Source organism: Cucurbita pepo, chromosome LG01 (assembly GCF_002806865.2).
Source record: "Cucurbita pepo subsp. pepo cultivar mu-cu-16 chromosome LG01, ASM280686v2, whole genome shotgun sequence".
In the NCBI taxonomy this organism is placed as follows: Eukaryota; Viridiplantae; Streptophyta; class Magnoliopsida; order Cucurbitales; family Cucurbitaceae; genus Cucurbita; species Cucurbita pepo.
In genome coordinates, this window is record NC_036638.1 from 20,350,675 (window position 1) to 20,363,170 (window position 12,496).

General features: G+C 36.3%; 3 protein-coding genes across 4 annotated transcripts; all 3 read left to right on the plus strand.

Moving 5' to 3' along the window:
• Nucleotides 1–124: 124 nt before the first annotated feature.
• Nucleotides 125–4,901, plus strand: LOC111810288 (protein FLX-like 2). Of its 2 annotated transcripts, XM_023696980.1 has the most exons (6): nucleotides 125–250; nucleotides 325–391; nucleotides 728–1,306; nucleotides 1,624–1,769; nucleotides 1,870–1,964; nucleotides 4,086–4,901. In XM_023696980.1, the coding sequence occupies exons 3-6, from the start codon at nucleotides 747–749 to the stop codon at nucleotides 4,452–4,454; spliced, it is 1,170 nt and encodes a 389-aa protein (XP_023552748.1). In that variant the 5' UTR covers nucleotides 125–250; nucleotides 325–391; nucleotides 728–746; the 3' UTR covers nucleotides 4,455–4,901. The 2 variants fall into 2 exon arrangements, with proteins under 2 accessions (XP_023552748.1, XP_023552756.1); XM_023696988.1 differs by lacking the exon at nucleotides 325–391.
• A 1,371-nt stretch (nucleotides 4,902–6,272) lies between these two features.
• On the plus strand, nucleotides 6,273–9,423 carry LOC111795192 (protein trichome birefringence-like 19). The gene is made up of 2 exons (XM_023677479.1): nucleotides 6,273–6,891; nucleotides 8,412–9,423. The coding sequence occupies exons 1-2, from the start codon at nucleotides 6,415–6,417 to the stop codon at nucleotides 9,210–9,212; spliced, it is 1,278 nt and encodes a 425-aa protein (XP_023533247.1). The 5' UTR covers nucleotides 6,273–6,414; the 3' UTR covers nucleotides 9,213–9,423.
• A 1,339-nt stretch (nucleotides 9,424–10,762) lies between these two features.
• Nucleotides 10,763–12,367, plus strand: LOC111795199 (protein trichome birefringence-like 19). The gene is made up of 2 exons (XM_023677493.1): nucleotides 10,763–11,312; nucleotides 11,394–12,367. The coding sequence occupies exons 1-2, from the start codon at nucleotides 10,800–10,802 to the stop codon at nucleotides 12,168–12,170; spliced, it is 1,290 nt and encodes a 429-aa protein (XP_023533261.1). The 5' UTR covers nucleotides 10,763–10,799; the 3' UTR covers nucleotides 12,171–12,367.
• Nucleotides 12,368–12,496: the final 129 nt, after the last annotated feature.

The following is a 12,496-nucleotide window of genomic DNA, read 5'->3' on the forward strand; positions in this document are numbered from 1 at the left end:
TAAAATAATTATTTATAAATTTAGAAATAAAAATGGTTTTTCTCCAAAAAAATAAAAAAATAAAATAATAATAAAAAAAAATATATATATATATATATATTATAAAAGAAATTAAAATTGGGACTGTCATGGCGGGTTCTTCTTCTTCTTCCTAAAAACAACAGTGGCGAGAAACTCTTCTCATTTCTTTACTTCTCCGATTTCAACCTCCTCCGCCGATGAGTTTTCCGGTGTCGGCTGATTGCCGAAGGTATATAAACCTACCCAATACTCTGGTGTTTATCGTCCTTCTCATTTTTTGAAAACCCTAAACTTTTCTTTCAGCAAGAACGAACGCTCATGTTCCCGTGCATCAATGAACATTTTCTAGTTTATTCGATGCTGTTTGATGGTATGTGTGATTTTCTTTTTCATTGGGTACACTCGAGAAGTGTTATTTCTTTAACGAATTCAATTTTGGATTTGCTGTATTGTTGCGCACCTTACAATTTAGGTTACGAAATGATTGTTAAGGCCATAATTTTCTTGGTGTTCTGCATTAGCACATTAAATGANTTTTTTTTTTTTTTTTTTTTTTTTTTTTTTTTTTTTTTTTAAGTTTACATATTTAAGACTTTTCTTGCCTATATTGGCTTCTAGCTACTTGGTTAGCAACAGTTCTTCGATTTTGGTTTGTTGTTAGACAGTTGAAGTAATGGTGTCTGTGTTATATTCTCTGTATACGCAGGTGATTTCTAGCTATTAAAATGGGCAGTAAAGGTCGCTTTCCGCCTCCACATACGAGGCGTCCTCTTCCAGGTTCTGGTGTACTGCATCCAGAAGCATTTGGTCATGGGGTTCGTCCTCCACCAGCTACATTTCCTCCCTTTGACATATTGCCTCCTCCAGAAGTAATGGAACAGAAGCTAGCTGGGCAACATGTTGAGATACAGAAACTCGCAACTGAGAATCAGAGGCTCGCAGCTACCCATGGAACCTTGAGGCAAGAACTTGCTGCTGCGCAGCATGAGTTGCAGATTCTTCATGCTCAAATAGGAGCTGTGAAATCTGAAAGAGAACAGCAAACAAGGAATCTTTCTGATAAGATTGCAAAGATGGAAGCTGAATTACAAGCAGCTGAGCCAATTAAGTTAGAATTGCAGCAGACAAAAGCAGAAGCACAGAACTTGATTGTAGCAAGGCAAGAACTTATTACTAGAGTGCAACATTTGACCCAAGATCTTCAGAGGGCCCATGCAGACGTGCAGCAGGTTCCAGTTTTGATGTCAGAACTTGAGAGCTTGAAGCAGGAATATCAGCATTGTAGGTGAGTAATCTATATAGAATTTACCTTTTAGAGGGAATTTTTAAGATTTCACATAACTACTTATGTTAGTTTTTGTGTAGGATGCCTTTGTGGATTCAATCAAATTCAGTTTTCATCTTTATGGTTCAGTTTCCTTAGCCATCCCTACTAGGCTTACGCGTCCTTATCTTGAGTCACTTCAAACAAAGAAGAATATGGAAAGAAAACCCCTTAATGCAAGGTTTCTTGCATTTAGGGTTAGGGAGTTCCTATTTTAAACTTGTTTGGGTTGAGTTCTTTGTTTGGAAAATGGCATGACCTAGTTATTGACCTTGCAGAGCGACCTATGACTATGAGAAAAAATTATACAATGATCATCTTGAGTCACTTCAAGTGATGGAAAAGAACTATGTCACTATGGCTAGGGAGCTGGAGAAGCTTAGGGCAGAGTTGACAAATACTGCTAGTTTAGACAGAAGACATGGTACTACTCCTCACCTTTATTTCAGACTTCCTGTTGGATTATGTTTTACCCGTCTTGAAATTCCCTCTATCTACCACTGATATTTGGCGACTGCACATAGTTGGGCCTTATGGTACGACCCAAAACAATGAGATGGAGGCTTCTGGGCATCCAGCAGGACAAAATACTTATGAGGACGGCTATGGTGTTGGCCAGGTTTGTCACATTCACATATTCCACTTTCTGGTTTTCTTGAATTAATATTTTGTTCCTGAAGTTTATAGTTCCTTCTTTTGGTGGGCTGTGAGGTCTCTTTTCCTGCCTACGTTTTAGCTGAGCCGATTGTTGAGAAAGTTCAGAAATGTTTATCTTCCTGGAAAGAAGCCTTATTTTCTAGGGGGAGAAGACGTTTTAAACTAACATTTTTTTTTAGAATTTTTTTTTTATTAGAAACTGAATTTTCATTCAGAGAAAATATGAGAGAGTATATAAATAATAAACAGACGATAGGGCCTTAAGAAAATAACCTAGCAAAAGGAGCACAAAGTGATGGGCTCCAATCCAATCTATACTTCGTCAGATTTCAATTTACTCTCTGGTTCTTTCAAGGAGACTTATTTCGTAACAGCCCAAGCCCACCGCTAACATTGTCCGCTTTGGCACGTTACGTATCGCCGTCGGGCTTACAGTTTTAAAACGTGTCTATAGGGAGAGATTTCCACACTCATATAAGGAATACTTTGTTCCCCTCTCCAATCGATGTGAGATCTCTCAATCTATTCCCTTGGAGGCCAGCATCCTTGCTAGTACACCGTCTTGTGTCTGGCTTTGATACCATTTGTAATAGTCCAAGCCCACCGCTAGCAAATATTGTCTGCTTTGGCCGTTACATGTCACCGTCAGCCTCACGGTTTTAAAACGCGTCTAATAGGGAGAGATTTTCACACCTTTATAAGGATTATTTCGTTCCCCTCTCCAATTGATGTGAGATCTCAAATATTTTCATTCTATATTCATGTTCTTCGAGAAATATCTGTTTCTTATTATTTTTTCAAATCAAATATAATCTCTTTATTTAGGATTCCATCCTCGGTTAGTTGAAAATTATGATTTTTCTTCTTTGCTTTTTTATTTTTTTTATTTTTTATTTTATTGTATGTGAGGGTAGACTTTGAGTAATGGGACCGACTCTCCTTGTGGCTTGTTGGCTGGATTTGCTTCATCCACATGTCACTAAGTTCAAGGAGCTGTTAGTGAGTGTGAGAGAGAGAGAGCATGAGTCATGAGGGGGGTGGCTTTCAATTCTCATCTGGTTGGGAACTTATGAGGATAGTTAAGTGACAGTTTGTTCCAAAATGTCTGAAAAGGGCGGGTCAGGGTTTCTGAAACTTATTGTGTAATTATTTTTCCCTTTTGGTAAGCGGGGCCGTTGTGAAGGTTTCCCTCAGAACCTTAGGCGTAGTGTTTTTTGATTTTGGTACAAACGGCAAAATGCTAATGAGTTCCTTACAATAATGACCAAAGCCAACTTGTGGAAGGAAATTTAGTAGTGTCCTCTCAAATTTCCAAACTTAACCACATTCTTAAATGGGGGTGGTCCAATGTTCCATTTTTTGGCCAATTTTTGGGTTGACGATTCTCCTCTATATTATTTATTCCCTTGTCTATAGGTTTTGTCTTTTGCAAAAAAAAAAAAAAAAAATAATAATAATAATAATAATAAAATAAAATAAAGGTGGGGTTCCCATGGAGTTTGCTTTCTTTTAACTTTCACCTTAGGGGGTAGAGCATTGTTGGATAGGGAAGTCGTGGATATGTCTATGCTGTAGTCCCTTTTACATAGTTTTTGTTTTAGATACGAGTTACAGCAAAAGGTGTATAATCTAATCTCTTAATTCCTTTGGTTTGTTCTCTTGTAAATATTTCTTCTCTCACTTGCTTCATTACTCTTCCATTTCACAAAAGGCCAGGTTCTTCCTGCTGGCCAGATGCCATGCTTTGTTTGAACGTATCATGTGAAGTTGGACCACGAGATTTATATAACTTTTTCTGGAGACATAACTTTACGGTGAAGATTTTGGTTGGCTTTTGGAATTTATTTGGTGCTAGCTTGGCATCAAAGATGACTGTTCATCCTCTACTAAACTATTTTGTAATCTTCCTTTTAGTTTTAGTTCTTAATCATTGGAGCATCCTTTGGTAATTTTAGCTCTTTCAATACAATTATCAAAACACAATTATAGTATGGACATGACTGATGGTTTACACTCCAAAATCAGTATGTTGATTGAGTTTTATTTTTCCTAGTCATTTCCACTCACTGAAATTGTGCAATAGGGACGTGGTCAGCTGTCTGCTACTGTAGGTGGTGCATCCAATGCTGGTGCGACTGCATACACAGGACCTCAAACTGGTTCAACAGCAACACGACCCAACTTTGATCCAGCGAGGGGTTCCCAACGAGGACCTGGCTATGAAGGACCAAGAGGATCCATTTATGATTCCCAGAGGCCTGGTTATGATGGACAGAGAGGACCAGGTTACAATGTGCCTGGGTTACGAGCTGGGTATGATGCTCACTCTAGACGTGTTGCAGGACATACTGCACCTGGAAACACTGCTCCATATGGGTCTTCGACACCACCTGATCGTGGAGGTGGGTACAAAGCACCAGCTCGAGGTGGAGGAAACCCCGGTCGGAGATGAGCCAAAGGTACCATTGAGATAACCCTATGTTACTGAGTTTTCTCATCTTCCTTATCCAAGTTATATGCTGTGCATTGCTACAAAATTTGAATGAATGAGTGGAGAAGTTTACATTAACATCAAAGGCAAAATCATTTCTGTTTCAGTGCTTTATCATCTTCAGCTGCCTGATGAACTTATAGATAATCCAGTGATCTCTATCTCAATAGCTATCTTTCATTATTCTCATTAATTCCATATTGAAATTTGTGAATGTACCTAGTGAAGGTAAAGTCAATATAGGCGTCCATCAGGTGAAATGGCACATCAAACTGCTCTGCAATTCTTTCTATTATGAGGACACAAATTGAAATGAGATAAGAAAGACAACCATTTTCTGCCTTTTGTTTAATGCGCTTTGTTAGTGGGATGTGATATCTGGTGCTGGATTAGTTTATTAAAAGTCCATTAAAGATTAGTCTCTTTAAATCTTTTCATAACCCAACCCAAACCCATACCCACCGTCATCTTTAAATGCTTTCGAGGGAAAGAAAACGACATCGAAACAATAGCTCCGATATAGTTTATGCATCGATACTACATGTATCGTACTATCATTGTATATAGATCCATAGCTTGTATTTTGACTAACGGCGTGTGTCGTACCTAGTCAAAATATCTATCTTTCCAGCCATTTATTGAGGTGAATATTATTAATATTTATGATAGAAGCAAGCAAATTTAGGTATGAAATGAATAATGATTATTGATTGAAGTGGTTATATATATTTATATGATGCCAAAAAAAGAGAGGCCTTTGCATGAATTATTGCATATCCAACCAATTTTGCAGCAAAAACTAATATTTGAGCTTTGAATTGCAGTGAATATCACCAACCCCTAAATCAAAAATGTCAAATTTTGTAAAATTATTTTGGATTTTTCTTTTTAATTAATCACATTTTAAATTAAATGACATCTCAACAACTAACTCAATACCTCACCTCATCTTTACCTATCAATATTAAATAAAACCTTCACATGATTATTTATATAATCTTATTCATGTTTGAACCACAAAGTTTATTAATTTTTTTTAGACATTTTTATTAATTTAATGATATTATTATATGTACCCATCCAGCTGTCATGACAATTTCCTTTTTATTTATTTATTTATTTAAAAAAGCATTATTTTGATGAATTATTATTATTATTATTATTTATTATTATTATTATTATATCAAGTCATATCAATTTTGGAATTGCCTTTCAATTGAGTTATCAATAATCACACAAAACCAAAATACATTACTTCTCTTTGGATCTCTCCTCCTTTCAATTGTCGGAATTTTTTTAAAAAAACTTTTGTTTTTTTTTTCTTTTCATTTTATTATCTTTATTAATAAAAAAAAAGTATGATCGAATAAAGGTAAGACGGTCGGGACCGTGGTGAAAGGCGACTATTTAACTACCCTATAGAAAAGTTACGATACTCCCTCTAACATAAATATAAAAAGATAAATTTGTCAAGCATGGTAGGTGAAGTATCTACCTTCGTTTTTCGTTCTTCAATTTCATCGTTTGACAATCTCTAAACTTCTCTCGTGTTTATGTTCAAAGCTTCAAAGAACGACGATACACCACTTCACACCACAAGGTTTCTATCACTTTTTCGAGCTATAAGAACTCAATCTCACCACTATTTGATTTGATATGCATAATGGTCAGTCTTACTGTTTTAAAACACGTTTATTAGGGAAAAGCTTCCGGGCCGTACATATCTCTCTCTTTCTCTCCACATGTAATCAAGTTAAGAATGATAGCCAAAAAAAAAAAAAACAAAACCCAAAAGAACAAGACTTTCAACCCACTCATCATTTACATCTCTTTTACAAACTCTTTAATTCAACTTCTTCCCATCTCTCGCTCTATCTCTCTCCCAATCTCTCTCCCAATCTCTCTCCCAATCTCTCTCCCCATGAAACTCCATGGCAACGAGGTGCTTCCCTCAGGGAAATCCTACACCCTCCACAAAATCCTAGCCATAGTCATCACTCTCGTCCTTCTCACAGTCATTCCCCTCATATACAACCTCATCAACTACTCCTTATTTCTCCACAACACCACCTCCCCCACCTCCCCTTCTTCTCCATACTCCAATGCCATTCAACAACAAGACGAGTGCGACATTTTCACCGGCGAATGGGTCCCAAACCCCAACGCCCCTTACTACACAAGCTCCTCTTGTTGGGCCATTCACGAGCACCAAAACTGCATGAAATATGGAAGGCCCGACGGCGGCTTCATGCAATGGAGATGGAAGCCCGACGCCTGTGACCTCCCCATTTTCAACCCTTCCCAATTTCTTGACCTCATGAGAGACAAGTCCTTGGCTTTTGTTGGTGACTCCGTTGGAAGAAACCAAATGCAATCCTTGATTTGCCTTCTTTCACCTGTAAGTTCTTATCGATCGCATCTAACGTTATAATGTTTTAACCAATTGAATTACCAATTTTTTTCACTTTTTTTGATTGAAAGATTGTTTTTTTATGATTGTTTGAGTCTGATTTTTCCTTTCTTGAGATGGGTTTTTGGAATATATTCCATTTTCTGAAAAATCTTTAATAATATGAGTTTTTGTCCCCAAAAGGTCAATGATTTGATAATAAAAAATCACTATTTAAATAAATAAAAAATTATGAATATTTATTTACAAAAAAAAAAAAAGAAATTAAATTACTCTTAATGGATTAACTGGAGTGATCTAATCCAGCTTTGGGAAAGCATCTTTTGGCCAAAAAGAATTGAAAAATTCACTTTTTGGGTTAAGATTAAAAAAAAATTATAACATTTAAAAGTTAATTATTGGGTTTTGGAATCTAATTCCATTCCCAATGCCTCATCTTTCCCTTACTTTCATAATTTTGGTATTATTTTATTTATTTATTTATTTATTTTACATTAAAAATTTTAAAAATAAAATAAAATTATGGGCCATGGGAATCTTTAGCTCTTCGATGAAGCCAACAAGTTTGTGTTGTTTTATGTCATTTTTTTTTTAAAAAATTTTGATTGATGTTCATGTTGCTTTCCATACCCATTTCTTCTCTCTCTCATTTTCAATTATTTTTGTCGTTAATTTTATTATTTCTAACCTTAAATTATTTTCGTATATATATTTTAAGGTATGATTAAAATTACCCATCATTTAAAATTAGAAATATATGAAACATTAAGGTCTAAATTTAGCGAAGAATATTGCCTATATAAATGTTGATTATTTTTTAACATAATTAATAGAAATTTTTATATGTATTATTGATTTTTTTTTATTAAAAATAAAAAATAATTAAAAGAACTATTTGTGAACAAATTATTGAATTATTAAACAGAAAAAAGAAGGAAAAAAACAAGGAATAAGAGCATTTGCCAGCTGTGACATTTTAACTAATAAAATACTTTTTCAAATTATTATTTATTATTTAGCTTTAAATCTTATTTTATTTTTAAATATTCCATCTTACCTCTTAAATTCCATTTAAATTAATTTCTAATCTCTATTAAAATCAATTAACAAAATTAATAATAGAAAAAAAAAACATTTTTTTCATTGCAATATATATATATATGTATATGTATGTATATATTTCTTTCTCTCTCTATAACATGTTTGCCGACAATGGTTTAATGTGTCAGACGAAATGTAGAATATAGTAAACATTTGACCAACAAAATTTTATAATAAAGTACATCTCATTTGTTCATACATTGTTTTCAATCTATTTTCTAACATTTTTAATGAAAAAGTATATGATATGATATGATATATTTAAAACTATATGTTATTCTTTTAATTAAAAAATTACTTTTACCTTAGTGTTACATGATTTGGATCCAATAAGTTAAAAAATAAGTTATATAGTATAGTTTTAATTTGATTAAAATATTAAAAAAAAAACAAAAATGGGATTACAGGTGGAATATCCGAAGGACGTGTCGTACACGTCGGATGAGAATTTCAAGAGGTGGAAATACACCACCTATAATTTCACCATGGCCAGTTTCTGGACGCCTCATCTCATCAAAGCCGCCATGGGAGACTCTAACGGCCCCACCAAAACTGGTCTCTTCAATCTCTACTTGGACGAGTACGACCAGGACTGGACCACTCAGATTGATGAGTTTGACTACATCATCATCTCCGGCGGCCACTGGTTCTTCCGACCTATGGTTTTCTACGAACGCCACCGTATCGTCGGCTGCCATTACTGTCTCCTCGAAAATGTCACCGATCTCGGGATGTACTACGGATACCGGAAGGCCTTCCGAACGGCTTTCAAGGCCATAAACAGCCTGGAGAATTTTAAAGGAACGACGATTTTGAGAACCTTTGCGCCCTCGCATTTCGAGAATGGGCTTTGGAATCAAGGCGGAAATTGCTTGAGGACGAGGCCTTTCCGAAGCAACGAGACGCAATTGGAAGGTCATAATCTGGAGCTCTATATGATTCAGATGGAGGAATTCAAGATCGCGGAAAGGGAAGGGAGAAAACGAGGGCGGAAATTTAGGGTTCTTGATACGACGCAGGCTATGCTGCTGAGGCCGGACGGACATCCTAGCAGGTATGGGCATTTGGCGAGTGAGAATGTGACATTGTATAATGATTGTGTGCATTGGTGTTTGCCTGGCCCCATTGATGCTTGGAGTGATTTCTTGCTTGAGATGTTGAAGATGGAAGGGATTAGATCAGCCAGGGATGGGCTACAATTTGGTTAGAAGGAGAAAGGAGTTTTTTCTTTATGATCATTTTCTTTCTTCTTAAATTCATGTTCTTGCTGTTCTTGTTGTTTTGTGATTTGTATATTTGTATCATTGTTGATTATTGAGCTTTATGCATTTATAATTTGTGTCTAAAGTTGAATTAGACATGGTGAAAGAAGTCATAAAGAGCACAATTTAAGCAAGTACCTTTTTTTTGTTTGCTTCATTGCTACCATTTGTGATTATTAGTCGACCAATTTGAACATATCTCTATTAGTTAAGATAGATATCTACAATTAAGATTCGAATCTTCGTTCTTACATACTTTGATCTGAAACATTGTGTTTGTTAATATGTCGGGGAAAGTGAAAAGTAGTGTAATCTTATCAAGCTGTCAATTCTATAGATGGGAAATGAATGTGTGGATGGCCATCAACTAGTCTTTCATAATCCTATCTCTATCTCTATCTCTATCCAGTCTAGATCACTTAAGAACAACCATTTTGAATTATTTTTCTCATTTAAAAAAGGTGGGATTACTGGCAAAGGTGAAAGGAAAATCCAACTGTACTGATATAGACCCTACTTCTAGACCTTGTTGCCAAGAACATGAGAAGGATGACAACCCCTAGCATATAATAATCTAAACCCAAATGCTTGTTTGTTTGTCCAAGAAGATTCTATTCTTTCACAAGTTTTGTTAATTCAGACTTCAGTTCATTGACTTTCATTCGTAATAACACAAGCTCATCATTAGTCGCTATTGTTTTTTTTCGCGTTTACTAGGGAGAAGTTTCGACATCCTTATAAAGAATGTTTTGTTCCCTTTTCCAACCGATGTGAGATCTCACAATCCATCCCCTTCAAAGCCCAGCGTCTTCACTATCTTTGTTCCCCTCTCCAACCGACGTGAGATCTCACACGTTAGTAGGTTCATTATTTAACGGAAGAAGTTTCCAGTAAATCTCACAGGAAAATCTGGATTTCTAAGCTAAGTTTTTATCACTCTTCTCCCAACATAATCATCAACAGCCTCTACCACTTGTAGACCACACAAAAACCGATGATACTGGATATGCTATGAGGTGGATGTAATATTCGGATAGGACAAGGTCAAGGACATGCCTTTGCATCGGGGTTTTAAGACTGGTTTTATACATTTTTATATCAAGATTACTGATTTTGAATGGATAGTTTTTTCTGTGTTTCCCTGAAAGTAGCAGAGGAATAAAGCTGTAAGTTAAACTTGAAAACAATTTTTTTACCAGCTCCATGTGGTAGGTGCTCTGTTATCTGTAAAGCATGTTTCTTACAAGAATTTTTTGAGGATATATGACTGTAATCTGTATGAGTGTTGTACGATGTCGGTGGCCCAAATAAATTGTGACTTTCCACCTGTCCAACTTAGTTTTTAATAATGAAATATTATGCATTAACCAATAAAACCACACTTGTTTATTGATGGTGGTTTGGTAGGTAGTCGAAGCCAAAATAGAGGCATACTATTATATGAATGAATGCTTTTCAATAATTACCCAAAGTTTGCTTTTTACATGGACCTACACCCACCACAAAGAGAAAGAGAGAGAGGGAGTGAGTTATATGAATGAAAACACTTGGAATCTAAATTTCAGAGCTGTTCTCAACATGAAGCTTCATGTTTTTGAAGCTCCAATTGTAAACAAATCTGTGTTGTGGAATTCCCACAAAGGGATTCTGCTGGCTCTGACACTGCTTCTTGTTACCATCATTCCTCTGTCTACAAACAAAAACTTGCCTTCATCTCTGCCGAATCTCTGGAAGAACACAACCAACTTGAAGACAGTGGAATCAGAGAAGAAATGTGATTTGTTTCGTGGAAATTGGGTGCCCAAATCTGAGAGGCCATACTACACGAATGACACTTGTGACATGATGTTTGAGTATCAAAACTGTTTGAAGTATGGAAGACCTGACAGAGAGTTTTTGAAATGGAGGTGGAAGCCAGATGATTGTGAGCTTCCTCTCTTTGATTCTGCACAGTTCTTGGAAATTGTTAAAGGGAAATCTCTTGCTTTTGTTGGTGACTCTGTCGCTAGAAATCATATGCAGTCGCTCTTGTGTCTTCTCTCCAATGTAAGTTATATGTCAAGCTCAACAATCCATCATCTGTATAAACTTTCCCCTTTTTTAAATCTTCTTTTGCATATGTTGCAGGTATCTCATCCGGTAGACGTTTCTCCAAAATACAATCTAAGCTATGATTTCAAGAGATGGTTCTTTGCTGATTACAATTTCACAGTGGCAAGATTCTGGTCACCGTATTTGGTTAAAAGCAAGGATGCAGACCTGAATGGTTTCTCCGCCAACAGCCTCATGAATCTATACTTGGATGAAGCAGACCCCTCCTGGAATTCCGCCGTCGAATCTTTCGACTACGTCGTCTTCTCAGCAGGACAGTGGTTCTTTCGCCCACAAGTATACTACGAAAATGGTCAAATAACAGGATGTTTCTATTGCCAGCAAAGTAACGTCACGCAGGTTTTGAACTCCTATGGCTATGGGAAAGTCTTCCAAACTGTGTTTAGAACAATTATGGGTCTCAAAGGCTACAAAGGGGTGACATTTCTGAGGACATTTTCTCCATCACACTTCGAGAATGGCGATTGGGACAAAGGAGGGAATTGTGCAAGGACAGTTCCATTTACAAAGAAAGAGATGAAGTGGAAAAGTTTTGTGGTTGAGTTACACAAGGCTCAGGTGGAAGCATTCAAAGAAGCAGAGAAGGAAGGGATGAAGAGAGACCTGGAATTCAAGCTGTTGGACACAACGGAAGCCATGCTGATGAGACCAGATGGGCATCCGAACCATTATTCTCCTCGTATGAATGTGAGTGTGGCTGACTGTGTGCACTGGTGTTTGCCAGGCCCCATTGACACATGGAATGAGTTCTTATTCTATATACTGAAAACTGGCAGGAAAGATACACATTAAGATTGTATAGGGAAATGGATAGACGAGCTTTGTCAAGAATTATACTGTTTTTTTGTTTCTTGTGTAAGGAATATCAGTGCATTTGTGTCTATGAATTAGTTCAGATTGTTTAATGGGTGGCCATTGACTCCTGAAGTTATCTCCTCCTAATAAAACTTAGCCCACTTGGGGATGAGAAAGTACATTCCTCTACTTTATCTCTTATGGCAGACATTATGAACTGAGCGAGCGATCAAATTGAAAGCTTCCAAGGTTGAGAGAGATGTTTTGATCTGTATAAACTGCATTCTTGGGGAGTCAAGAGAGCATGAGTGGGCTGTTGTTCT

Coding starts and splice junctions, on each gene's coding strand:
- LOC111810288 (XM_023696980.1), top strand. CDS start 747: ATGGGCAGTAAAGGTCGCTTTCCGCCTCCACATACGAGGCGTCCTCTT. Junction 1,307..1,623: donor CAGGAATATCAGCATTGTAG/GTGAGTAATCTA, acceptor TTGACCTTGCAG/AGCGACCTATGACTATGAGA. Junction 1,770..1,869: donor TAGTTTAGACAGAAGACATG/GTACTACTCCTC, acceptor GACTGCACATAG/TTGGGCCTTATGGTACGACC.
- LOC111795192 (XM_023677479.1), top strand. CDS start 6,415: ATGAAACTCCATGGCAACGAGGTGCTTCCCTCAGGGAAATCCTACACC. Junction 6,892..8,411: donor TGATTTGCCTTCTTTCACCT/GTAAGTTCTTAT, acceptor ATGGGATTACAG/GTGGAATATCCGAAGGACGT.
- LOC111795199 (XM_023677493.1), top strand. CDS start 10,800: ATGAATGAAAACACTTGGAATCTAAATTTCAGAGCTGTTCTCAACATG. Junction 11,313..11,393: donor TCTTGTGTCTTCTCTCCAAT/GTAAGTTATATG, acceptor CATATGTTGCAG/GTATCTCATCCGGTAGACGT.